The 25,867-nt window shown below is 34.1% G+C and overlaps 1 protein-coding gene across 1 annotated transcript in view; it reads right to left on the bottom strand.

Annotated features, from left to right (window-relative positions):
- Nucleotides 1-25,867, bottom strand: part of IQCB1 (IQ motif containing B1) — a 55,662-nt gene that overhangs the window by 12,165 nt on the left and 17,630 nt on the right. The window contains exons 6-11 of the mRNA XM_074214624.1: nucleotides 25,392-25,491; nucleotides 23,433-23,605; nucleotides 21,068-21,174; nucleotides 18,115-18,224; nucleotides 12,487-12,629; nucleotides 4,252-4,400 (exon numbers count right to left, since the gene is read on the bottom strand). Of these exons, the coding sequence (XP_074070725.1) occupies nucleotides 4,252-4,400; nucleotides 12,487-12,629; nucleotides 18,115-18,224; nucleotides 21,068-21,174; nucleotides 23,433-23,605; nucleotides 25,392-25,491 (782 nt within the window). The remainder of the gene's footprint in view (nucleotides 1-4,251; nucleotides 4,401-12,486; nucleotides 12,630-18,114; nucleotides 18,225-21,067; nucleotides 21,175-23,432; nucleotides 23,606-25,391; nucleotides 25,492-25,867) is intronic.

The following is a 25,867-nucleotide window of genomic DNA, read 5'->3' as shown; positions in this document are numbered from 1 at the left end:
ATTAAGTGAATGTCCTTCAATTGGGGAATGGCTTAACAAACTGTGGTATATGTATGTAACGAACTCTATTGTTCTATTAGAAACCAGGAGGGACAGGAATTCAGGGAAGCATGGAAAGATTTGCATGAACTGATGCTGAGTGAGATGAGCAGAACCAGAGAAACATTGTACACCCGAACAGCAACATAGGGGTGATGATCAACCTTGATGAACTTGCTCAGGAATGTATTAGTCTGGTTCTATGTAGAATACCATCTATATCTAGAGAAAGAACTGTAGAGTTTGAACAAAGACTATTATCTTTAATTTAGGAAAAAAAACCCTGTTATCTTATTATGTAAATTTGATATATTTTATACTTTATTTTTCTTCCTTAAGGATATGATTTCTCTCTTATCACATTCAACTGAAATCAATGTATACCATGGAAACAATGTAAAGACTAACAAACTGCCTTCTGTGGGGGCTGGGGGAGGGAAGCAAGAATAGGAGAAAAAAACTGTAAAACTCAAAATAGATAAAAATTTCTTTAAAAAAAAATTGCAGAGTTTGTATCAGAGAAGGTAGTGATCAGATTTTGCTCTGAAAAGGCAACTAGGTGGTGCAGTGGATAGAGCACCACCCCTGGAGTCAGGAGTACCTGAGTTCAAATCCATCCTCAGACACTTAATAATTGCCTAGTTGTGTCCCTGGGCAAGTCACTTAACTCCACTGTCATAAATAAATAAAAAAAGATTTTGCTCTGAATTACTACCATGGGAATACAAAAAATTTGCAGGTCCCAAGTTTGAACTATTCCTGAGATCCTGAAATAACACAATGCTCCACATCCCAAGAAAATGACAGCAGAACCAGCCCAGACCTTTCCTTCTTAAATATTTTAGTCTGATTCTAACAAAAAGTGCAAAGTCAGGAAGTAAGCTAGACGAATGAGCAAATAAAAAAAAGAATCCCATCATAATAACACAAACTAAGAAGATGACAATGACTTCAAAGTCTCAAAGTAAAATACAGTTTGGGCACAAATACAACTACTACTGGAAGAGATGAACAAGGTTTTTTTTTTTTAAAAAGAAAGTTAAAAATGTCTTTATGAATGAAATGATAGAGCTGAAGGAAAGAACAGGAAAAGAAATGAGATATACGGAAGAAAGAACTGGAAGGTAAATTACAGCTTAGTACAAGATGTATAAAACCTTGCCCAAGTCACAAACTACCTGCAAATCAGAATGAACCAGACAGAAGAAAATGATTCCATAATGCAGCAGGAAACATTAAAACAAAAAAAATCACAAAATTTTAAAGATAATTTAAGTTATTTCATAATAAATACAACTAATCTAGAAAACAGATCAAGGAGAAAAATTGAATCCTACTCCCTTGTCCTTACCATCACCCACAAATATACCACCTTCATGTTCATCAACTCATAAATTATGATACCTGATCACAATCTACTGGCTTTCCACCTCCCTTTCCAATACCAACTTCATCTATACCGTAACCTCTAATCCCTTGAATCCCTCAGATTTCGCCATCACCCTTGCACAAGCCACATTCTCCATCTTTCCCCATCTTGATAGTGAACTAGTTCAATTTTGTCCTTTTGAGCTCTTGATCCCTTTTATCATATCAATTGTATCCTGCTAAACTAATAGTTTGGCATTCAAAGTCTTTCATAAATCTAGCTCCTTTCACTTTTCTTGTCTTCCACCTCCCAAAAATGGGGTTAAGTGGCTTGCCCAAGGCCACACAGCTAGGTAATTATTAAATGTCTTCGACAGGATTAGACCTCAGGTACTCCTGACACCTAGGCCGCCCCATCTTCCACCTCTCTAGGTACTGTTTGATCAAATGACACTGGCTTTTTGATTGTTACTTGAACAAGACACTTCTCTGAAATCTGAAATACTCTCTCTCCCCTCATAGCCATCTCTTGATTGCCCTGGCTTCCTTTAAGCTAAAATTCTACCTAATTCAAGAAGCTGTTCCCAATTCCTCTTAATTACTATACTTCCCCTCCATTATTTTCAATTTATCCTACATTTAGTTTATATCTACATAGCTGTTTGCATGTTATCTTCATTAGACTAAAAATTGGAGGGCAAAGATTATCTTTTGCTTTTCTTTGTATCCCTAGTATAAAGCACAATGTCTGGTACTTAGGTGATTAATAAATGCTTATGAACTGATTCTCATCTGAATTATCAAAAGAGGAAAGAATAAAATCATAGTTACATATGGTTGTATATAGAAAAATAGGAGTGAGAGGGAAGAAAAGAGAAGGGAGAATTAGAGGAGAGATTAAAAGAGGCAGCTTAGATATAGTTTGTCAGGTCTGGAGACAAGATCAGAGTTCAAATCTGAAACTTACCAGCTATATAACCCTGAAAAAGGCACTCAACTTCTATTTGCTTTAATCTACTGAAAAAGAAATGGCAAACCACTCTAGTATATTTGTCAAAAATCCCCATAATAGGGTCACAAAGAGTCAGATGGAACTGAAAGACTCGAACAACAAAGATTAAGGAAGGGATTAGTCCTAATGTACAAAATATTTATGGCTCTTTTTGTGGTGTCAAAGAATATGACTCAAGGAGTGGCTGAATAGGTCAAGGTTTATAAATGTGAAGGAATACTATTGTGCTGTAAATAATGATAGGAGAGAATCATCTTCCCAGAGAAACTACCAAGGACTTAGTTGACATGATGTAGTTCATGTTCTAAAGTGAACAAAAACAAGAGAACAATTTATAAAATGACAAAAATATGGGAAAGGTCTTAGAAATTCTGAAAGAATAAGGTTCTCTGATGAGTATAATATCCAACCATTATTACAAAAGACAAATGATGAAACATGCTACCTATTTCCTATTATACCAGTTTCCTAATAGAGAGGTAAAGGAGTCAGAGCAAAGAATTATATATATTGTTTTGGATGTGGCCAATGAAGAAATTTGTTTGTAACAGGGTTTTGTTTGCCTTTTGTTTGGAGATTGGGTGGAGAGAGGAAAGCTGGACTAGGAAGTAGTGAAGGTGGAATTTATTTTATTTTTCCCTAGTTAAATGTAAAAATAAATTTTAATATTCACTTTTAAAACTTCTGAGTTCCAAATTCTCTTATTCCCCCATTGAGAAAATAAGCAATTTGATATATGTTAAAAATTTGATGTTAAAAATATACACATTTCCATAATTATCATGTAAAACATAATTTTTTAAAAAGAAACTATTAAAAACCATGAAATATGTATATTCTTTGACTCAGCAATACTACTACTACTAATCTTAGATTACAAAAACATCAAAGGCAAAGGAAAAGAACCTATATGTAAAAACATGTTTATAGTAGCATTTTTCAATTTTGAAAAATTTTTAAGGAAGGGGTTTGCTTATAAGTTGGAGAATAGCTAAACAAATTTTGTAATGTGAATGTAATTTAATATTATTATAAGAAGTGTTAAAAGACGGATTCAGAGGCTTGGATGAAATGATACAGAGTGAACTGAGTTGAACCAAGAGAATAATTTACACAAAGACTATAATAATATGAAGGAAAATGACTTTAAATTTAAATGCAGTGACTTAAGGGGGTAAATAGGTAGTGCAGTGGATAGAGCACCAATCCTGGAGTCAGGAGGACCTGAGTTCAAATTCAGCCTCAGATACATAATAATTACCTAGCTGTGTGACCTCGGGGAAGTCACTTAAACCCATTGCCTTGCCAGAAAATAAAAGATAATGCAGAGACTTATCAGGACTTCATAAAACTGATAATGAAACATGTTTAGCATCTCTTGGCAGAGAGAGGGAGATACTATGGGTAAAGAATGAGATATCCAATATATAGATTTCTTTTACTTGACTATATATATATTTTCTTTTAAAGGAGTTTTAGATAGGGGGTGTTGTATGTGGGGTGGTTTGTAGAAGGTGATACTGAACCCCTCCCAAAAGAACATTTTGAAAATTACACAGGAAATAAGGAGGAAGTTGAGAAAGAGAAATATAAGTAGGATAGCTTTGCAACTATTGTATTAACTTTATTATATATTGTAGAAGCTCACAGTTTCAGATATAATCCTCCTTTTCTGTTCTTTGTATATTTAATGTTCATGTTTATTAAATTTTCAACAAAAACTAAAATTGTAATCTAAGAAATCATTATAGTATAGGAATTACACCATGAATATCATCTCTAGATGAAATGAAGATTATTTAAACAGGAGAAAACCTAATTTAATAACTCACTGCTCTTTGAAGGATGACTGCTGCTTTATACTTCTTTAGAGACTGCTTTTGTTGAAGAAAGGTTTTCCTCTCTCTATATCCTCTCCAATGCTTCTGGATAATCAGTGCTGATTTTTCCTCCATTTCTTGGATATGTTTTCCCACCTGTCCTACAGAAAAACACAGAATACATTAAAGCATACTCAATTCTACTGCTCCGAAATTTAGGTATCAAAACTGTGGTAAATAATTTTTTTAGCTCTCTTTCATTCTTCACACTTCTTTTTTTCTTTTTCTTTTCTTAAATATTTTTTAATCATGGCATAGTGGGGGAAAAAAGTCATCCTTAAGTTCTGCCTCTGACACATTCTGGCCACATAATACTGAGGAAAGTCAGTGTCCCCAGCAAGACTTTACAGCAATAAAGCTACAGGTTTGAATTGATAAAGGAAGTTTCCTCACTGAGAACATCTCTATACTAATGATGAATTCACAAGCCTGAACTACTCCCTCCTTACTTCCCCCCAAAACTTATCTTTTATTTTCACACAGTTATCATTTCTTCTTTTTCTATTCCTTTAACCCTCACTAAGCCAAACCAATTGGCAGGTCAACTAGTCAGAGTCTAACACAATCCATATCCAAAGTCCTTTTTACTGTTCACTTGTTGTCAGTTGTGTCTGACTCTTTCTCGGCAAAGATACTAGAGTGGTTAGCCCAGTTCCTTCTACAGCTCTTTTAACAGATGAAGAAACTGAGGCAGACAGGATTAAGTGACTTGCCCTGGGTCACAAAGCTAATAAATATCCTAGGATGGATTTGAAATCAGGAAGATGAGTCTTCCTGACTCCAGACCCAGCACTCTGTACACTATACCACAGTTATCCTCCACACTCTTCTACCTCTCTATCAAGAAGAGGAACTTGTATTTCATCCTTTCTTGTCCAGCACCAAGATTGTTAATTAAAATCAATCAATCAATATTTTTTAGTTACTCACCATAGGCACTGTAAAGAGTTTTTTTCTAATCTCTATGTTCTATATAGGTCTTAAGTTCTTGGAGATAAATTTCTTCTTGGGATTCCCCAGTTTATCCAACTTTTTAATCCTAGTTCTATATCAAGAGTAAGTCATTAAATATAATCTATCTGAAGAATATTGGCCCTTCTTTGGTGGTGTTCAGATTGTTATTTTAGTGGCAGTCATTCACTGAGTGTTAAATTATCATAGCAAAGAAAACAGTGATTGCAATCAAAATAAGAGGTGCAATATGATAGGATTTTAAAAAATTCTGTAAAAGAGTCAGTGGATACTCCTACAGATAGGACACCTTGGCTTATAACTTTCACCAGGTAATAAATTCAGAGGGAGAGAGAAAATCCCATGACTAACCAGGAAAGGCTCACAGTGTTTTACACAATAGGTTCAAGACAGGAGAGCAATGGCTATAGTTTAGAAGTGTGTCTCATAGACATCAGGCTGCTTAAAGACTGAAGACAGTGATAAAGGAAAACCATGTTGCCATCAATTCCACTGTTTAACAGAAAAAGGGTAGGATTTCTGACCTAAAACCTGTTGTTTGGGTATGTCAGCATGAAATAGTAGAGAACTAGAGTTCAAATTCCACCTTTGATATGTACCACCTGTGTTACCTAAGGCAAGTAGCTCAACTTCACTGAGCTTCAGTTGCATCATATATAAAATGATGGCTTCTGAGTTCCCTTCCAACTCTACATCTATGATCATATGGTTCTATGAAGCTTGGCTTGCTCACTAGCTCTGTGAACATAGACAAATCACTAAGATGTTTTAGTTTCAATTTCCTTACTTCTCAAATGGGAATCCAACTACTCATTATACCAAGCTGTTCAACTTGTATCTTAGCACAAATTCCTATGGTACATCTATCCATATCACCTGGCCCTTGAGAAATCCCTTAAAGACTTACAGTCCTGGAGAACTCCCTGCTTCCCCAAGGTAACTAATTCTTACTGTGGTCAGGTTTTTGTTAGTTTGTTTGTTTTGGGGTTTTTTTGGGGGGAGGGGTTGCAAGGCAATGGGGTTATGACTTGGCCAAAGTCACACAGCTAGATAATTATTATGTGTCTGAGGTCACATTTGAACTCAGGTACTTCTAACTCCAGGGTTGGCATTCTATCCACTGACAGCTTTTTGTTAGAAAACATTTTCTCAAATTGTGTTAAAATCTCTCACTCTGGGCATAAAATTCAACAGTGAAATGTTCTCTGCCTTCAAAGAATGTATGTTCCCCTAATCATTCATTTTTGAGGATATCACTCTCACTACACACAAATAGATCACAACTATCTCATCATTATCAATATCATATTATATAAAGTTTTATCAAAATCCATATTTATTACATCCAAGGCATCTTCCTAATCTAATAGTCCAGCAACCCTGCAAAGAAAGGCAATGAAGAATGGTATTACCTATTCATAGTGATCACTTTTCTTATCAAAAGTTCTTAAATTCTCTCCCTATTAATGATTTTTTCCAGGAATAAAAGTCAGGCTTTCACGCTTATGCTTTGGAAAAATTTAAGTTCCTCCCTTTCTGCAACCTTGAGATTTGCTTTTGTCAAATTCTATGACTTGTCTTCCTTGACCGGCTACCAAAAAAACCAAGCAGCATGTTGTAAGTGATGCATCACAATGGATAAAGTGCTGGATTCCAAGTTGGGAAAATCTAATTTTAAATCTTCTTCCATCACTTACTACTTGATGCCCAAGAACAAAGTTGCTTTCATTTTTCTATGCCTCAGGGATGATGGTATTTCATAATACTGTTGTGAGGATCAAATAATAAAGATGCATATAAAATATTCTCCAAGCATTACATCTATAAAATGCCAGTAAGTATTGCTATTGTCATCAAAACTTGGAACATCATTTAATAATAATGTTTGCCCTTCATTTTTGAAGAAGACAATGACATCAAGGAGGTGATGCCATGACAAGAAGCACACGAATTGAATTTCAGTGAGGGGATTTCAGCCTCACTTCCTCCTCCAGAGACATCTGGGTTCAGTGGCCAGATTTGAAACATGATAACTGGAGATAGCCCTAGATGTGAGGCAATTTGGGTTAAGTGACATGCCAATGTCATACGCTAGGAAGAGTCAAGTGTCTGAGGTCAAACTCAGGTCCTCTTTACTTTAAGGTCAGTGCTCCATCCACTGCACCACCTAGAGTCTGGAGACCTGAACCCTTTGAAAGATAGCTAAATTCTTACCATTGCCCTCACTTATATGGGAATTTTGATTCTCTGCTAATTATTTTTTTATTCTCAGTCCAAATTTCATTCAAATTGACAGATAAAACAATAAGTTATTTTTATTTTCTTAATACTTTCTTAGGAAGTTTTCTTCAAGAGTTTTCAAAAGTTTCTCTTTATTGTACTTCACATGTATAATAACTCATCCTGGGTTTTTAGCCTTCCTGACAAGTTACATGGTTGTGCTACTCACTATACTGAATTTACCCTAAGTTATCTTCCTGGCTTTCATCTTCTATACATATATTTATAAAAATGTAGGTTGGCTGAGTGTCCTGTGCAATCACATTAGTTTCTTCCAATTGCTTAGCACTCAATATTTTGCCAAAAGGTGTAATTTCTATCGTATTTCCAATCAAGTAAAGGACAGACTGCTGAAGGAAAGTGTAGGGAAGATATTTCAAGGAAAGGTGCTGACACGTCCAAAGACCAACTGGTCCTGGAACTGAAGAGCTGGACGTGGTTAGTCCTTCATTTAACAGATGAGAAAACTAGGCTCAGACAAGATAAGTGACTTGCCAAAGGTCACATAATTGAGGATCAATATTTAAACAAAGCTCCTTTGCCCCCAAACCCACTATAGAAATTGAGGAAGTAAAGAAGGAGACTGTGGAATGGAAAACAAATATACTCTTAGATTAAGATTTCTGCCATCCCTTTAAAAGATGTCAGTTTAAATTGAATAAAGGGAGGCATTAGTGTCCCAGTTTTTTCACTTCCCTTCCAACATTTGTCATTTTTCTTTTCTGTCATGTTAGCCAATTCAACAGATGTGAGACAGTACCTCAGAGTTCTTTTTATATGCATTTAAAATAATTACTGATTTAGAGCATTTTTTTTCATATGCCTACTGATAGCCCTGATTTATTTTTTCTGGAAATTACCTGTTCATATCCTTTGACCTTTTATCAGTTAGGGATTAGCTCTCAATTTTGTAAATTTGGCTCAGTGTCTTATATTTTTGGATTCATCAAACATTAGATTACTGTGATTAATTACTTCTATACTCTGCATACTTAATCTATTTAATTGATCAACCATTCTATTTCTTATCCCAGCACAAGAATGTTTTGATGATTACTGCTTTGTAGTATAGTTTCAATTCTAGTACTGCTAGGTCTCCCTTCCTTCAGATTAAAAAAAAAATGTATGCCCTTGGTATTCTTGAACTTTTGTACTTCCAGATGAATTTTGTTATTTTTTTTGGTTTTCAAAATAAATATTTGGTAGTTTGATTGGAGTGGCATTGAATAAGTAAATTGATTTAGGTAATATAATTTTTATTACATCAGTTCTACCTACCTATGGTCAATTAATATTTCTCCAAATATTTGTTGTTGTCTAGTTGTTTCAATCATGTCCACTTCTTCAAGATTCCACATGAGATATTCTTGCCAAAGATATTAAAGCAGTTTGTCATTTCCTTCTCCAACTCATTTCACAGATAAGCAATCTGAGGCACACAAGGTTGCCCAGGTCACACAGCTATTAAGTATTTACAACCAGATTTAAACTCAGAAGAATGAGTCTTCCTGGCACTAAGCCTGACACTCTATCCATGGCTCTACCTAGCTGCCCTTCAATTGTTTAGATATGTATTCGTGTACAAAGATTTTTGTAATTGGGGATCATATAGTTCCTATGGGTATCTTGGCAGATAGACTTGAGTATTTTTGTTTTGCTTTGATTTTGCAAAGAAATGGGGTTAAAGTGACTTGCCCAAGGTCACACAGCTAGGTAATTATTAAGTGTCTGAGGTTGAATTGAACTCAGGTCTTCCTGACTCCAAGGTCAGTGCCCTATCCATTGTGCCACACAGCTGTTACAACTCTCAAGTATTTTATCTCATATGCTGTTATTTTAAGTGAAATTTCTCTATCTCTTTGTTCTAGGTTTTGTTTGTAATATATGAAAATGCTGTTAATTTATGTGATTTAATTTATATGCTGCAATTGTGCTATTGTTGATGGTTTCAACTAGGTTTTAGGTGATTCTGTTTCTCTAAGGATACTATCATATAATGTACAAAGGGAGATAGTTGTTTCCTTATTGTCTATTTTTTTATTCCTTTAATTTCTTTTTCTTGTCTTATGCTATAGCTAGAAATACTATAATAATAATAATAATAATAATAATAATAATAATAATAATGATAATTGATATCCTTGATCAATCCCTAATCTTACTGGGAAGGTTTCTATTTTATCACCAATACAGCTAAAGCTTGATAAGGGTTTTAGAAGCACTATTTATTCCTATGTTTTAATAGGAATAGTTGATCTCCTTTGTCTGCATCCATTAAAATAACCATATAATTTTTGTAAATGATATAGTCAAATTATGCCAATAGCTTTCCTAATATTGAACCAGCCCTACATTTCTGGTATAAATCCCACCTGACCACAGTGTATGATTCTTGTGATATTTTGCTGTAATCTCTTTGCTAGTATTTTATTTTAAAATTCCGCATCAATATTCCTTAGGATATTGATCTATAGTTTCTTCTGTTTTCACTCTTCTTGGTTTAGGTAACAGCATGATATTTGTGTTGTAAAAGGAATTTGGTAAAATTCCTTCTTTGCCTATTTTTCCAAATAGTTTATATAGTATTGGAATTAGCTGATTTTTAAATGTATAGTAGAATTCACTTGTAAATTCATTTGGTCCTGGGGTTCATAAAAATTTTTTAAAGGTATTTCAAGAGGTTAGGCAAGAGGTGATAAAGGACAACAAGCAAAGGGGGAGACTGTGAATGAAGAAAAGAGATACAAAAGATATGGCAAAAGTAGAACTGACAGGATTTGATGATAGACCAGGTGAATGAAAGTTAAGAGTCTAGGATGACAGCGAGTCTTTGAGCCTAGAGGACTATGAAAACAGTTTGCTCATCACAGTAATTAAAGAAGTTGGCAAGAATAAAGTTAACAAGCATTTGTTAAATGCTTACTATGCTAGGAACTGTGGTAAGCACTGAGGATATAATCAAACAAAAACAGAAAGTTCCTTTTTTAGAGGGGTGGAAAAAGGTATTGATTTCTGTTTTACACATTGAAGTTTGAACTAACTCTCGGATCTCCAATTTGAGATAGCTAAAAAACAATGCAGAATTAAAGCTTAGGATATACAGATCAAGGAATCATTTGTATAACTAATTCAGTTATGGAGATGATACAATCATCAAATGAGATAGCATAAACTTTATACTAGGCTTTGGGAGACATCTACAGTTAACAGGCAAGGCATGGATGACAAATCAACCAAGGAGACTGAGGATAGCTGAACAGAAAAGGAGAGAGCCAAGGGAGAACTGTCCCAAAAACCTAGATGGAGTAGAAATATCAAGGAAGCAGAGGTGATCAACATTATAGTGCTACAGAGAGGTCAAAAAGAATGAAGTTTGAGAAAAAAAGTCATTAGATTTGCCAATTAAGAGTTCACCAGTTGCCCATTAATTGGGGAAGGGTTGAACAGTTGTGGTATATGAATAAAATGAAATATTATTATTCTGTAATAAATGATGAGCAGGCAATTTCAGAAAAAACCTGGAAAGACTTACATGAACTCATGCTGAATGAAGTGAACAAAACCAGGAGAACACTGTAGACTTTAACAGCAACATCGTGTGATGCTCAACTATGATAAGACTTTGGTCTTCTCAGCAGTACAGTGATCAAAGGCAATTCTAAAAAATTTGCAAAGGAAAATGACATCCACATCCAGAGGGAAAAAATATGGAATCTGAATGCAAATCAAAATATATGATTTTTATTTTTTAATTTTTTTTGTTTATCCTTTATTAGTTTTTCCCTTTTGGTTTGATTCTTCTTTCACAGCATTACTAATATGGAAATATGTGTAATATAACTGTATATATATAAAACCTGTATTAGATTACTTGCTCTTCTAGCATAGGGGGAAGGTAAGGTGGGAGGGAGAAAATTTAACAAAAATGTAGGTTGTTTGTTTGGTTTTTTTTAGGTTTTTGCAAGGCAATGGGGTTAAGTGGCTTGTCCCAAGGCCACACAGCTAGGTAATTATTGTCTGAGGCCAGATTTGAACTCAGGTACTACTGACTCCAGGGCTGGTACTCTTATCAACTGCGCCACCTAGCTGCCCCTAAAAATGTATGTTGAAAATTATTTTTATGTATAATTGGAAAAATAATTTAAAAAAAAATTAAGATATCACTGATAATCCTAAAGAGGATGGAAACCAAATTGCACAAGACACCTGAGAGCACCAAGTATTGGTGACTTTCTCATGGAACTTAGCCTTGATAGGGAGAACAAATATAGGATAATAGCTAGCAAGGATGACAGAATCAAGTGAAGGTCTTCTAATTGTGGGGAAGACATAGGTTTTGTAGGGAGCAGAAAAGGAGCTAGAAGAAAGTGAGAGAAAGAAAAAGAGTGCAAATGATTCAGTTCAGAATTCCTAAGCTGGAACACCTTGTGATGTCTGAATGAATGCATTTTCTTATGTCTCTTTCCTAAATATGTGAGGAACTGTTAAAGTTGAATGCCTAGGGGCAGCTAGGTGGTGTAGTGGATTGAGTACCAGCCCTGGAGTCAGGAGGACCCTGAGTCTGAGACACTTAATAACGGCTTAGTTGTGTGACCTTGGGCAAGTCACTCTTAACCCAGTTGCCTTAAATAAAAATAAAAAATTAAAAAAAAAAGGTGAATGCCTCTGCCCTATCACTAATGGGAGTCTTAAAATAAGGTTTTTAGTATGTGTGTCTGTTGGCCTGTTTAAACATGGATTTTTAACCTAGTTTGGTTGACTACATTAACTAATTTATGTTAATTATAAGAAAGTGCATCTGAGAAAGCAACAACAAATGAGGATGACTGGATAAGTATATGGGTAAAAAAAAGCATTGGAAAAATTCTTTTTTCAGTAATAGAGAATTGCATGATAACTTCTTACTATTACACAACTAATATAATCATCACTCACCTGGATGGACTAGTTCCAGCAAATTTAGCCGATACTCCCGGGATATTCTCATGGCTCTTTGTCTTTGAAGCTGCAATTGTAACTTGAGGTCCTCTTCTTCCTTCTGCTTCTTTACTTTCAGCAGCTGTTTTTCCCTTTTATTTCTAGTAGATGGAAGTATTAACAGAGACTTAGAAATAGTATTCAAAAATCATTGTGGCCATAAAAATGTCATTCAGTAACCAAATGTCTTGATCTGTTGTCCTTTAATCATTTCTACTCCTTTCTGTCACTTCTGACAGCCCTAGCAATAAGAACCAGGATATAGTAATGTTATCACTTTCCAGGTTTACAATTGTCTTGTACTCTAAAAGTTCTTTATTTTTTCTTTGTACACTATTTGAAATTAGGATACCCTCTCACCAACAGAATAGGAATGTCCAGGTTATAATCTCATTATCTGAATGACCAGACTTATCTGATAAGTCACTTAACCATTGCAGACCTCAGTCAACTTAGGCTGTAAGACAAAGAATAGTCTTGGGGAGGCTAGGTGGCACAGTGGATAGAGCACTGGCCCTGGAGTCAGGGGAACCTGAGTTCAAATTCCGCCTCAGACACTTAATAATTACCTAGTTGTGCGGCCTTGGGCAAGCCACTTAACCCCATTGCCTTGCAAAAAAAAAACACCTAAAAAAAATAAGATATGAAAAGAGAATTAGCAGCTTAGTAAAGGAAGTTCACTGAAGAAATTAACTTCCACTGTTAGCACCACACACAATTTAACAGCTGCCATATTTAAAAAAAAAAAAAGAAGACTTAAAGAATAAAACATTTCAGAAGGCAAAGAATCTAGGATTAAAAGAAAGAATAATCCAATCAGCAAAACTGAGTATAAAGGGAGAAAAATGAACATATAATGATAATGAAATAAAGGATTTTCAAGCATTCCTGATGAAAAGACCAGAGTTGGATAGAAAATTTGACATTCAAATACAGAACTCAAGAGAAATTTAAAAAGGTAAAGATGAGTGAGAAATCAAAAGGGACTAAACAAAGTAAAACTGTTTACATTCTTTTAGGGCATATAATACCCTCAGAAGTTTTATCATCACCAGGAGTCTTAGAGTCTAATTAGACCGAAGGCCTGGGGGTGATTCTATTATGTTTTGATTTGAAAGAAGAATATAAGAGTTGGGAAGAGTGGTGCTGTAGAAAAGGGGGGGAAGGGAGAAGAATGAGGAAAATTACACATAAGCACAAAGGAGTAAAGAGTTTACAAAATGGAGGCAACACTGAGAAAAGCAGACAGAATTGGTTCAAGGAGGGAGGAATAAACATACACAAAACTGAGTATAGAAACTTATCTTACCCAACAGGAAAGTAGGAAGGAAACAGATTAAGAGAAAGGGCAGGAGGAGGGATATTAAGAAGGAGAAAGATTAAAGGAGGTATTGGTCAGAAGCAAAACAAATTCTTAAAGATGGGAAAGGGTAAAAAAGAGTAGGATAAATATAGGAAAACAGGATGGAGGGAAATGAACAATTAGCAAAGCTAACTGTGAATGTGAATAGAATTAAAACACTCATAAAACAGAAGGTAGCAAAATGATTAAAAACCAGATTTCAACAATATGTTGTGGGGAAGAATCTATTATGCTTCAGTTGAAATAAAAAAGACAGGAACAGAAATAGGGAACAAAGCAAGTTATTAGGAGCTACCTGCCCAACTTATGCCAATAAATCTGACAATCTAAAAGAAATGATTATTTATAAAAATATAAATTGCCTAGATTTACAGAAATAGGATACTTAAAATAACCCTATCTTAGAAAAAGAAATTGAGAAAGTCATAAGTGAACTCACTAAGAAAAAAAATCTCAGGACCAGATGACTGCTAAGCAATTTCTATTGTTATATTAAAAACTAGGAGGGATAAGAATTCAGGGAAGCCTGGAAGGATTGAATGATCTGATGCTGAGCAAGATGAGCAGAACCAGAAGAAAACTGTTCACTCTAACAGCAACATGGAGTTGAGAATCAATCTTGCTCATTTCATCAGTGCAACAATCAGGGACAGTTTTAGGTTATCTGAGATGGAGAATACCATCTATATCCAAAGAATGAATTGTGGAGTTTAAACAAAAAAGACTACTACAGTCGATTAAAAAAAATTATCTTATTACGTAATTTTGCTATCTCTTATATTTTCTTTTTTTCCATAAGGATATGATTTCTCAACACATTCAGTTTTGATCAATATATAACATGGAAACAATGTAAAGACTATCAGACTGCCTTCTGTTGAGGGTGGGGGGAGGGAAGTGAGATTAGGGGAAAAATTGTAAAATTAAAAAATAATAAAAAATGTTTTATCTTATGTATTATGTCATTTTTTTTCTGTTTTCTTTCTTCTGTTTGAAACAAACATGTTCAATATTGATTTGTGTTTACCTTGGTTATAAATGCAAAGCCCATACCAGATTGTTTTCTGTCAGGGGAAGGGGGAAGAGGGAGAAAAATTTTAAAATACAAAACCTTGCCAAACAAAAAGACTGGTAAGAACTACTGTTACATGCAGTTGAAAAAACCAATAAATCACCTCATTTCTGTTTACTGACAAGGTTACTAGACTAACAGATCAGAGGAATGTTAACAGGTTTGGTATCCTTGAGCTGTAGGCAAAGCACTTGATAAAATTTTTTCTGTGATTCTTGTGGACAAGACAGAAAGATGTCGACTACTAAAGAGTAGTTGGGTTAAATGAATTTAGAATGGTCATTAAAAGATCAATATTGATTTGGAGAGATCTTGGTGAAATGCTTTAAGAATCTATGTTTGAAGAGGCGGCTAGGTGGCATAGTGAAAAAAGCACCAGCCTTGGAGTCAGGAGTACTTGGGTTCAAATCTGGTCAGACACTTAATAATTACCTAGCTGTGTGGCCTTGGGCAAGCCACTTAACCCTGTTTGCCTTCCAAAAAACAAAAGAAAAAAGAATCTATGTTTGATCCTTTATGCTACTTAATATTTATCAAGGACTTGTATGAATATGTAGGAGGAATGTCTGTCAAATTTGAAAACTTCACAAAACTAAAAAGGATTAGTAATACTGAATGACAGATTCGGGAATCAAAAAGGTCTTTGGAAAATCAAGTTGAATTCAATGAGGTAAAATTTAACGAGGATAAAAATAAACACCTTCACAAAAACAGGATGGGGGAAACATAGTTAGACAACCATTTTTGTGAAAGACAAATGATTTTCTTTTCACTGGTTTACATCTCATTATGAGTCAACAATGTGAGATAGCAGTAAAAAAAAAAAAGCTCATGTGATTTTAGGCAGAGAGACAGTGTCCAGGTGGTAATTTCCATTGTTCTCTGCCCTGGTTAGACCATAACTAGAATATTATGTATAATTCCTGGTATATTTTAGGAAAAATAATATAAGCTAAAAGAGTATAAAACGGGGGGGGGTAACTAGAATGGTGAGGGAACCCATAAATCATTCTATATATAATTCTATAAGCATTTATTAAATACCTGCTATGTAACAGAACTATGCTAGGTCCTGGGTATACAAAGACAAAAATGAAACAAACAAACCCATTTTCAAGGCTTTCACGGGCTTTCCTATATTTTCTCCCTTGCCTCTTCTTTCCTCCTTCTATCTACTCCTTGGGGTCTCTTTTGTCTTCAAGGATCAGCTTAAGGATCACCTCCTTCAGATGGCCTTTCCTGATTCCCCTACTTGTTACTGTCCCTACATTACTCTGTGTGTGTGTGTGTGTGTGTGTGTGTGTGTGTGTGTGTGTGTGTGTGTGTGTTTGTATCTGTGTCTGTGCTTTAGGAAATGGAATATTGGCTACAATGTTAGAAGTCTTTGGGCAGCAATGTATAATCAGTTTGGAAAGAAAGGTTGGAACCAGGTTGTAAAGGACTTTAAATACCAAACAGAGGAGTTTATATTTAATTGTAGAGGCAACAGAGACTATAAAAAACACCACTAAAGTGGTCTGAAAAAGGGAGTAACATGGCCACAACTGAGCTTTATGAATATTCATCTGGTAGCTATTTGAAGACTGATTTGGACAGAGAAGCTAGAAGTAAAGATCAACTAAGAGGTTACTGTAATAATCCAAGTAAGAGGCAATGAAGGCTGAAATATGGTGATAACTATATGAGAACTAGGAAAAAAGGAACATTATAAGGCATCAGAAAACTTTTTGGAGAATATGTTTAAAAATGCATCTATCAAATATTACTTAATCATATTCCACCAGGAGCTGGACAACATTTGTTATATTACTCTCCACAAAGTTGGTAAGGCCTACCTCAGTAAAAATATATCCTGCTAGTACAAGAGAGAAAGCTGTATTTTATTTGGGAAATTCTGAAGCACCTTCCATGACTCCAAGCATCTCTCTGAAAGAAAGTCCCACATTGTCAATATCAATATTTTTCTAGTGATTGTTAAAATTCATGGAATATCAGTCTCCAAGGAATCAAAATTGTAGGTCATTCTTTTGTGTACTTGGTATAAGTAGGTTATGGCATATCACAAATGCTGAAGTGTAAGCATGATACTTTGGATATAGCATTATCAAAAGAATATATAAATTGAAAAGAAATGGATGTCTTATAGAGTAAAAATAATGAATGAGTGGAAAAATACAAAATGAAAATAGGATAAATTAAATATCTTCTAAGGGGGAAAAACTCACATCCTTTGCCATATTTTAACACTTCTTCCCTTTACTTTATCAAACTTTTCTTTCATATCCTCTTTTCTTCAAAATTATTCTTTGAGAATTGAGGAAAAATATTTTATGTTCTTAAGTTTGCTTTGAGATTTTGCATTATTTTATCTGACATTCAGTTATATGCTCTAACCAGGGAGACTTTTGCTTATTATTTTAACTGCTTGCTTTAACTATGACATCACTTACTGACAAGCTCCAGGGAACAGTATAGTTTTAATCTTCTCATAACTGAAAGATGCAGCTGGTAGATTTAAGGTACTGAAAACACAACAGTTTCAGATATAAAATTTGCTGTTCGTGAGGAGGAAGTTTCACCTGCAAGTTTCCATGCCAAATAAAGTAAGATCTAAACACCAAATACTATTTTTTCCAATGCTTCAAATAATGTGTGTATGTATATATTTATAACTGCACACTGGGTTGGGAATGGAATAGAAAAAGATAGCAAAACCAGAAATTTGCCCAAGTTTGAGCATTCTAGTCTTGCTGTTGTTCTTACTTTAACTAGAAAACAGAAATAATTATAAATATTAGTGTCTGAATTAATCATAGAATTATCCACTATACAGTTCCTTTGTTAGGACTGACTCATTACAATCTCATACAGGGAAACATATCAACTCCCTATCACTTTATGGCCCAACTTGAAAATCTACTTGAGCTAAAGAAGTTACTTCAGAAATTTGTGGGAAAAACTAAACAAAACAAAGGGATTCAAAAATCACTAAAACTTCAGTTTCATCTACACATCTCTCTGACAGGATTTTCTCTTCTTATTGATTGACCTTTAGCCTTTTTTCCTAAGACATGTAAAGGATTCTACAAAGATTAAAGTGCCATAATATAAATGCTAGCAATTATTTTTATTATTGTTCACATTACTTTACCTGAAATTCCTTTGCAAAGCTGTCACTGCATATGGAAGTTTCTTTATTTTCTTTCTGGTCTGATAACCTTTCCATGCAGCCTGGATCTTGCAAGCTGCTTGATAAAATTTCTGAAATTTAATACCAGAAAAGCAATTTAAAGGATTTTATTTTCATTTCAGTTCTTGAAAAATGACCCATAACAAAAAGTGTTTATCTCAAACAGGAAAGATGGGAGGTAACATCTGCTCTATATTGAACATTGCTGCTCAGACTCAGAGCAGCCATAGAAAGGCTTCTCTCTTAAACCTATACTATAATAAGTCTCGCAAATGGGAGTTAGACAATATCTAAAAAAGATTAATTAACCATGGTCAGCACTCTAAAGGGCAACTGTTCAAAACTTACCTCCAGAATTTCTTTTTTGATTAACTATCCATATATTATTGTCCTCTCTAGAAGGTTTTACTATTTATTTCAGTGACTTCAGTGTTTACTTCTTGTGTCTTTAAATCATTTGAGCAATTCCATCTCAGAATCTCATGTCTTATGTTGACAGTGGAAATGACTGAAGGGAGTAGTAACAACAGGCAGAAAAATGTTCCACCAAATGCTATTCAAAAGTGTTCAGAAGACCAGTCAAGATGATAGAAGAGCAAAAAAGAAGCACAGTTAAGTTCTTCACAAAGCACAACCATTTCACAAAGACCTGACAAACCTGCCAGACTGAGTCCCAGTGAGTGCTATAGAGCTGATCATAGGAAGAAAAGAGAAAAAGATCTGTTTACAGTGGGGATAGGGTTTTGCCAGGACCATTTGAAGGATAACCTGCCTTTAGTAATGCCCAACTCTGACTCAGATGGGGCACCTGAGAGCTTTGTCATTCACTCCCTGAGGCTGGGTCACAGATCCATCTGCACTAGATCTTGGAGATTTTGATCCCAGGTCTTCAGATGTGTAATTGCAACTATAGAAGTAAGTAGCAGTTCTGTGACTGAGTTCAACTCTGTCCCAATAAAAAGTTCAAAGTCAGGAAGTAACACTAATAGAATGAACAAACAAACAAAAAAAAGAATTATACCATAATGAGCTATTATAGTAACAGAGCTGTTCAGGATATAAATCAAGAGAATGATAAGCAAAGTTTCAAAGAAAATCAGAACTTGTTTATAATTTTGACTAGAATTCCTAGGAATGATGAAAAAAAGAGTCTTATAAGAGCATGAAATAACTCTGTAAATTAAATGAGTGCATTAGAGGAAAAAAACAGAAAATAAAAGAGAGCTATGGGAAAAATAATTAGAAAGAGAATTAAAAGCTTGAATCAAGAGATTACCTAACATTCTGTCCTGAAATACCAGAGAAAGTCTAAACAGGAAGTATCCTGGACCATCTCAAATCCAGCCCAATGTAGGAACTCCTTGTAATAGGGAGAGGAGCATGTCCTTAGCACTAAAAGCTGGAGAAATGAGTAATGAAAGAAAACAGCAACACACATCAAAAACTGTTATAAGTTATAAGCAGAGACCTAACAGGAAAAAGTGGATTTTCCACAAAAACTATTTGGAAGAAATGAAGAAATGAAAAATAAGAGCTCTTGGGAAAAGAACTGAAAGAATAATACATGCCTTAGAAGAGAAAATGTAAGCTTTTACCAAAAAATGGATTCCCTGAAAAGTAGAATAGGTCAAACAAATGTCAATGACTCCATGAGAAAGCAAGAAATACCAATATAAAATAAAAAGACTGAAAAAAGTAGAAGAAAATATCTGATATCAAGACAACTGGGGGGGGGGGTTTCTATAGTCAGACCCTCCCCCAGGAACACCTGTGTAATATTAATAAATATCTATGTTAACCTTTAAAAAAAATCACTTTATTTTCCAAAGTCAAGAGTGTTTTCAAAAGATTGGATACTATATTTCAAGAAATCATGGATAAAAATACAGAACCATTAGAACCAAAAGTCAAAGTAAAAATAGGAAGAATCTACCAATCACCTAGTGATAGAAATTCCAGAAGGAAAAGTCTTAATGTCATAGCCAAAATCCAAAGCCTCCTCATCAATGAAAAAACCTGCAAATCTTTGGAAAGAAGCAATTCAAAAACAAGAAACCTTATCAATATCGCTATACATTATATAAGACAGCTGTGTGGATCCCTTTTGCTTGACTGTGCTTTTTGTTTTTGTTTTTAATTCTCCACCTCCACTACCCATTTATATTGTTATAAGGATCATCTCTTTCTCTAGGTTTTTTAAAATTGTTGTGTGGGTTGAGGGGAGAAAAGGAATTAGTAACACTGATGCCTTCTTTGCAAAGATGGTCATAGAAACTTTTTTTTTAAAAAATTAACGGAAGAAAATAAAAGGAAATACAGAAGGAAGTACAGACATGGAGAAAAGTTTTGAAAATAATGAATGGAATTTATTATCCAAGTTAAAAATTAGTATGAAGTAGAGATTCATGCATGATTTTATAGTCTTCATTTTCTGCTTTAACTACAGAATTGCTCTTTTAGAGGACTTCAGTTAAAAACTTAGACATTTTTTAAAAAGTGCAAGCGGTAATAAATGCAGGTTTTAATTAATATGCATATTTGTAAATGCCTATTAAATTGAAAGGTAAAAAGGATGATGAAATTATCTGAAGTGAAAGGGGAAAAGGCACTGATAAAATAATAAATTTTAGTACTATATTCCGACAGCAGATACAGTTAGTATCTATAGACCATAAAAACAGAGTTGAATATTCTACAATAATTTGAAATCAAAATACTAACAGTTTAGAGTTAATTATAAATAGGATGACATGTTTTTTGTGGGTTGGAAATAATAATCTGAGGGGTAAAGACTTCACCAAACTGATAACATTTCTCAAAGAGCAGCACATTTATGAAAAGTATCAAAAGGGAAAAAAGGAAGGTAAAAAAAGTCAAGTCAATTAACAAATGCAATGTACTAACTATGCAATACCTGATCATCTTCCTGGTTGACTTCAGAATGTAGCAGACTGAGAAGCTGCTTCAGTTCCCGGTCAATTTCTTTCCCGGACCACTGCTTCCTTAGCATACTTCTAAGTCCTTGAAATAAATTTTCAAAGGCATTCTGAGATTAAAACAGATTATTCTTCAGATAATTATTGGAAAAGCATATCAAAGATCTGAGTTTTAAATTTAAAAAAAATCATTGTTTTCCTTTTCTGAGTGTCAAAATTAATGTCTTGAGATTTTTTTTCTATTCTTATCCTGATAAAATTCAAGGTAATTGACTCAGTGAACTCAGAAATAGGAGAAACCACTAGACAGAGACCCAGAGGAAAAACGGGGTACATGTCTCTCTGCTTGAAAATACTCAGAAATAAGGTTAGTACTAAAGGTTTGACTAAGTTAAATACAGCATCTGTGCAATTTCTAAGAAATCCACAGGCTCCCTGACAACATCCAAAACTTTAGAGAAGAGGTATGGACTGGACTGTTTTCTTAACTGAGAAAAGTACCCATGTAAATTCTCTAATTCTAGCTCCAAGAAGTAAAAGAGAAATAAGGTAAAAGGCATTCAGTACATAGTTCCAGGGTAAGCTAGTATTTTCCCTAGGTGAGAAAAACAATGTGGCTTTCTAGTGTAGCATGCACAGGGCAAAGTCAGGTTTCCTTTGAGTTAGTCAATCTTTTCTAAGTCTCAGAGTCTCTTTATTAGATAAGTCTTTAACATTGCTAATTATTTCAAAATTCTGAGTGGGTTATACAACTAATGTTCTTTAGATATTAGTCAAAAAAAAGGTAAGGAAAAATTATTACGGTCAAATTTTATTATAATAAATACCATGGAGCATTCACATTTTGTAGTTTGAGAACTCAATCATAGATCAAGCACTTTTCTCCCCAGAATGATTAGAACCAAAAGTTTTAGCTATTAATCCCCTTGCATATTCAAACCTCATATCAGCTATTGTTATTGAGTCCAATTCTTTGTGACCCCCTTTTTGGGATTTTCTTAACAAAAATACCAGAGTGGTTTGTCATTTTCTTCTCCAGTTCCAGGCAATGGAGATTAAGTAACTTGATCAGGATCATACAGCTACTAAATTTGAACTTGGATCTTTCTGACTCCAGACTTGGAACTCTATCTACTCTATCACCTGGTTGCCCCCCATATCTGTAGCAGTCAAAGTTAAAAGATGTTCATAATAATGATGCTGATGTTAGGTGCCTTAAATGCCTTCTGGATCATTAAAGATAAATTATGTTCACTACTGTTTTAGAGTTAAGTATATTTGTATTCTAATACAAATACTGTATTCTAATTCTTTCAAAATCTTTGGTTGGTTAGTGTGTTGGTTAATTTTACTAAGTTATTTTTTCTCTTTTATTTTCTGTAACAAGGGATAGCTTTCTGGAGGGGGTGAAGGAAGAGAAGATTTGGAAACGAATGAAAAAGACAAGAATAAAATTATTTTTTAAATATAAAAAAAATTCATGTTTTATCTAAGAATTCATAATTAACCAGAACTCCCTAGTTTTGAAAATATTAATTTATTGGATTAAATACATTTTCTCATTTGAACTGCGAACTGGAGATGAAATAGAATTGACACCCAGTCACAACTGACAAATGAAAAGAAGGCCAAGGAGAAAGGTGAACAAAATCTCTTATCAAATCTTTCCTCTTTAGTTTCTTGATCTAGTATGTGTGTTCTTTCAGAGCTGTTGTCTTTCCATGAGTGGGGGGGAAGGGACAGGGAAAGGAATAGATTGGCAAAGAAAAATTTAAAGATAGGTGTTACTTAATGAAAAAAATAAAAGTACTATGAAAATCTCAACTATACCTCAATTATTTTTTGTTGAACTGTTGTGTTACTAGCACAAAATTAAGTGCTACTAAAACTCCCATGCACCTCAACTTGTGATTTCATTTGTCTAGAGAATTCCCGGCATAAAAATACTTCCTTTTTAAAAACAGGCCTATAAGTTGCCTCCCTCTGTCACTTAAAGTCTTAAAGATTTGTCTGGAACACAATGTGGTTCAGTGACTAGCCCAGGATCATAAATCTAGCATGTATTAGAAGCAAGATTTAAACCCAGAAGGATCTTTTTGACTCTAAGGCTAGTCCTCTAACATCACTTGAGGCTCACTTTTTATAAATAATGATATAATTGGAGAATTTGTCACTATCATGTTAGCAAAGCATTCAAGATAGATCATCTGTTGGAACAAAGAAATATTTTACTGGTACAACTCAATTTTTTCTTTCTTTATAAGTGCACTTCTATTTAAGTAGCCATCAGTAAAATAATTGTTTTTACCAATCTCAAATACAAAAACATATTGTATAAATTACCTGTATAACGACTACTTAGCAGCATCTTAATTTCTGGATGAGATTTGGCCATCAACAACAACAGCTTTATGGCAACACTTCCAATGGAAAGACTAGTTGAAGATGAGAGCTTAAAAATAAGTTCATCTAAAATTGAATGAAGGGTTTTTTCTTTTATTGTGAGCAAATCTCCACTAATAAAACAAAAAAGAAATCCAAAGAATATTAGTGGCTGAAGAAAGTATGTTAAAATTAATTTCTAAAAGTTCTACTTCTCTAACAACTGACAATAAACAGTAGTTTGATTCAATAAAGATTACCAAACCTGAAACACAATGCTTTGCTCTAAAATTACATCAATTCATATCAGCAAGTATTTTTTGATGCTAAGTACAAAGTACTACGTGAGGCACTAAAAATGATAAAATACATACATACATATATATATATATATATATATATATATATATATATATATATATATATATGAAAATCAAGGTCTATCCCTTCAAGGAGATTATAATTTAGGTACAGATAAGAAAAAATTTAAGTGATGATCAAATATTTGGCAATTATTTACTGTTTTGTGCCATCTCAGTTCAAGTTATACTATGTTAACCAAACATGTTTTAAGCCCTACAATTATTTATACAGTTCATCTAGCTGTTAATTGTGTATTATCTTATGACACTGTCTTGAACAGAGAGAAGTGTCACAAGAGTATCAAAAGCATTTATCACTGTGCAAAATCCACTGGGGATATAAACAGAAAGAATGAGAGTCCCTAATCTTAAGAAATCATACCCTGAATTAGGGGAAACAAATAAATTCAGTTTTAGAGGGGGATTAATGTCTTAAGGATGCAGTGAGAAGGTATCCCTAGAGTTCAACAGTAAGTTGGATGACAGTGCTTAGAGGTTTGAAGAATAAAACAACCTGGCAGATGGTACGGTCCAGAGGGTCTTAGTTTTGGGGGTTCTTTATGTGACTGGAAGTATTCAAGCAGATGATTCTCATTAATTCTAAGAGAAATGTTCTCTTCCTGACCAACTGCCCTATGGGGCTTAGGTGGCCAGGGGATTGTGGACGAGGTAGAAGAGTGAGGGAGAATTGTGCTCCCAAACAGGTACATAATTGCCAAATGAACTGTTCAGATAATGACCATAAAATTTTAACAAATCTGATTGATATAGTCATGGTATGACTATTTAAAAAGCCACCACCACTCTTTCCTAACTACTCCTATCCCTAATCTTTTGCAATTCTGTATGATTGTCTCCCAACAAGTCTTGCAGTTTCTAAAGTTTTATTCTAAATAAGAGGTCTTCTCCTCCAATTCAAGTTCATAACTTCTTTCAAGATCCAGCTTGAAAATTTACCAAAATATTTTCAGTGACTAATCCTGCACCACAATCTGATGATACCCCATTAGCATACATATAGTATCATCATGAACTCTGACATCCTAACTGGCTTCAATTCCATAATGTATGTTCAAATGTCACTATGCAATGGTTTGTTAGTTTGTTGGTGTTTATGTGCTTAGTGTCTCCAACCAAATTGCAACCAACCCAGCAAATTATTGATCACTATTTTTCCTCTTTATCTTCCACAGTAACTAATACTGTGTTGTTTAACACTTCATGAGCCCCCAAAATATTTACTAAATGGACCGTATAAAGAAGGATTTTACAAAGTGCTCCTGACCAAACTCTACATGCTGGGGAGAGAAAAGAAGCACCTTCTGTTCTGATCTTTTGGGAAGTACTGATTTATAGTACTTCTGGGCTCTAAAAGGAAAAAAAAAACTATTAGCACATTAAGTTTTTGGCATCCTAGGATTTTGCCTTCTTATTTTTTCTATGACAAATATTAATACTGAAGAGTCAAGCATGTAGAATATAAAGTAGTTTGCTTCCTAAAAATTGATATAAATTAAATACATCTTCCTTCACAAAAATATTAAATAAACCAAATCACCTTTTAATTTGTAAGATGTTCTGTAATATTGTCATGGCTGCAGATCCTGTTTCAACATCATCAGTTAGCAACAAATGTAAAAAATGATCACTTTGTAGTACTGTAGGAATAGAAGAAAAAAGGAAAGACAAAAGAAGTGAACACAGAGGCAAATATCATACTTCAAATGAGACCTCAGCATTAAAACTTTATCAGTGTCAAAATACAATATTTCTGCTCCTTATACCCTGCAATAAGGTTTCTAAAGGCTAACAGTTTCAATAATCATAAACATATAAATCCTTTTAGTTTTAGTGATTGTACAAACTCTGGTTTTAAAATTCATAATTACCACAAACCAATGAATTTTATTATGAGTTACTTTTAAAAAAATTTTTATGAATTGTCTAAAGTGTTCTTGATCCAAATGATTCTCTTCCACTAAAAAAAAATAAGGAAGTTCAAGGCAGCACAGATAAGTAGGGCATTGTTGGTAC

This window comes from Macrotis lagotis, chromosome 1 (assembly GCF_037893015.1).
Source record: "Macrotis lagotis isolate mMagLag1 chromosome 1, bilby.v1.9.chrom.fasta, whole genome shotgun sequence".
NCBI lineage: Eukaryota > Metazoa > Chordata > Mammalia > Peramelemorphia > Peramelidae > Macrotis > Macrotis lagotis.
Note: the sequence above shows the minus strand (reverse complement) of the source record. Positions and strands in the feature narration are given on the sequence as shown.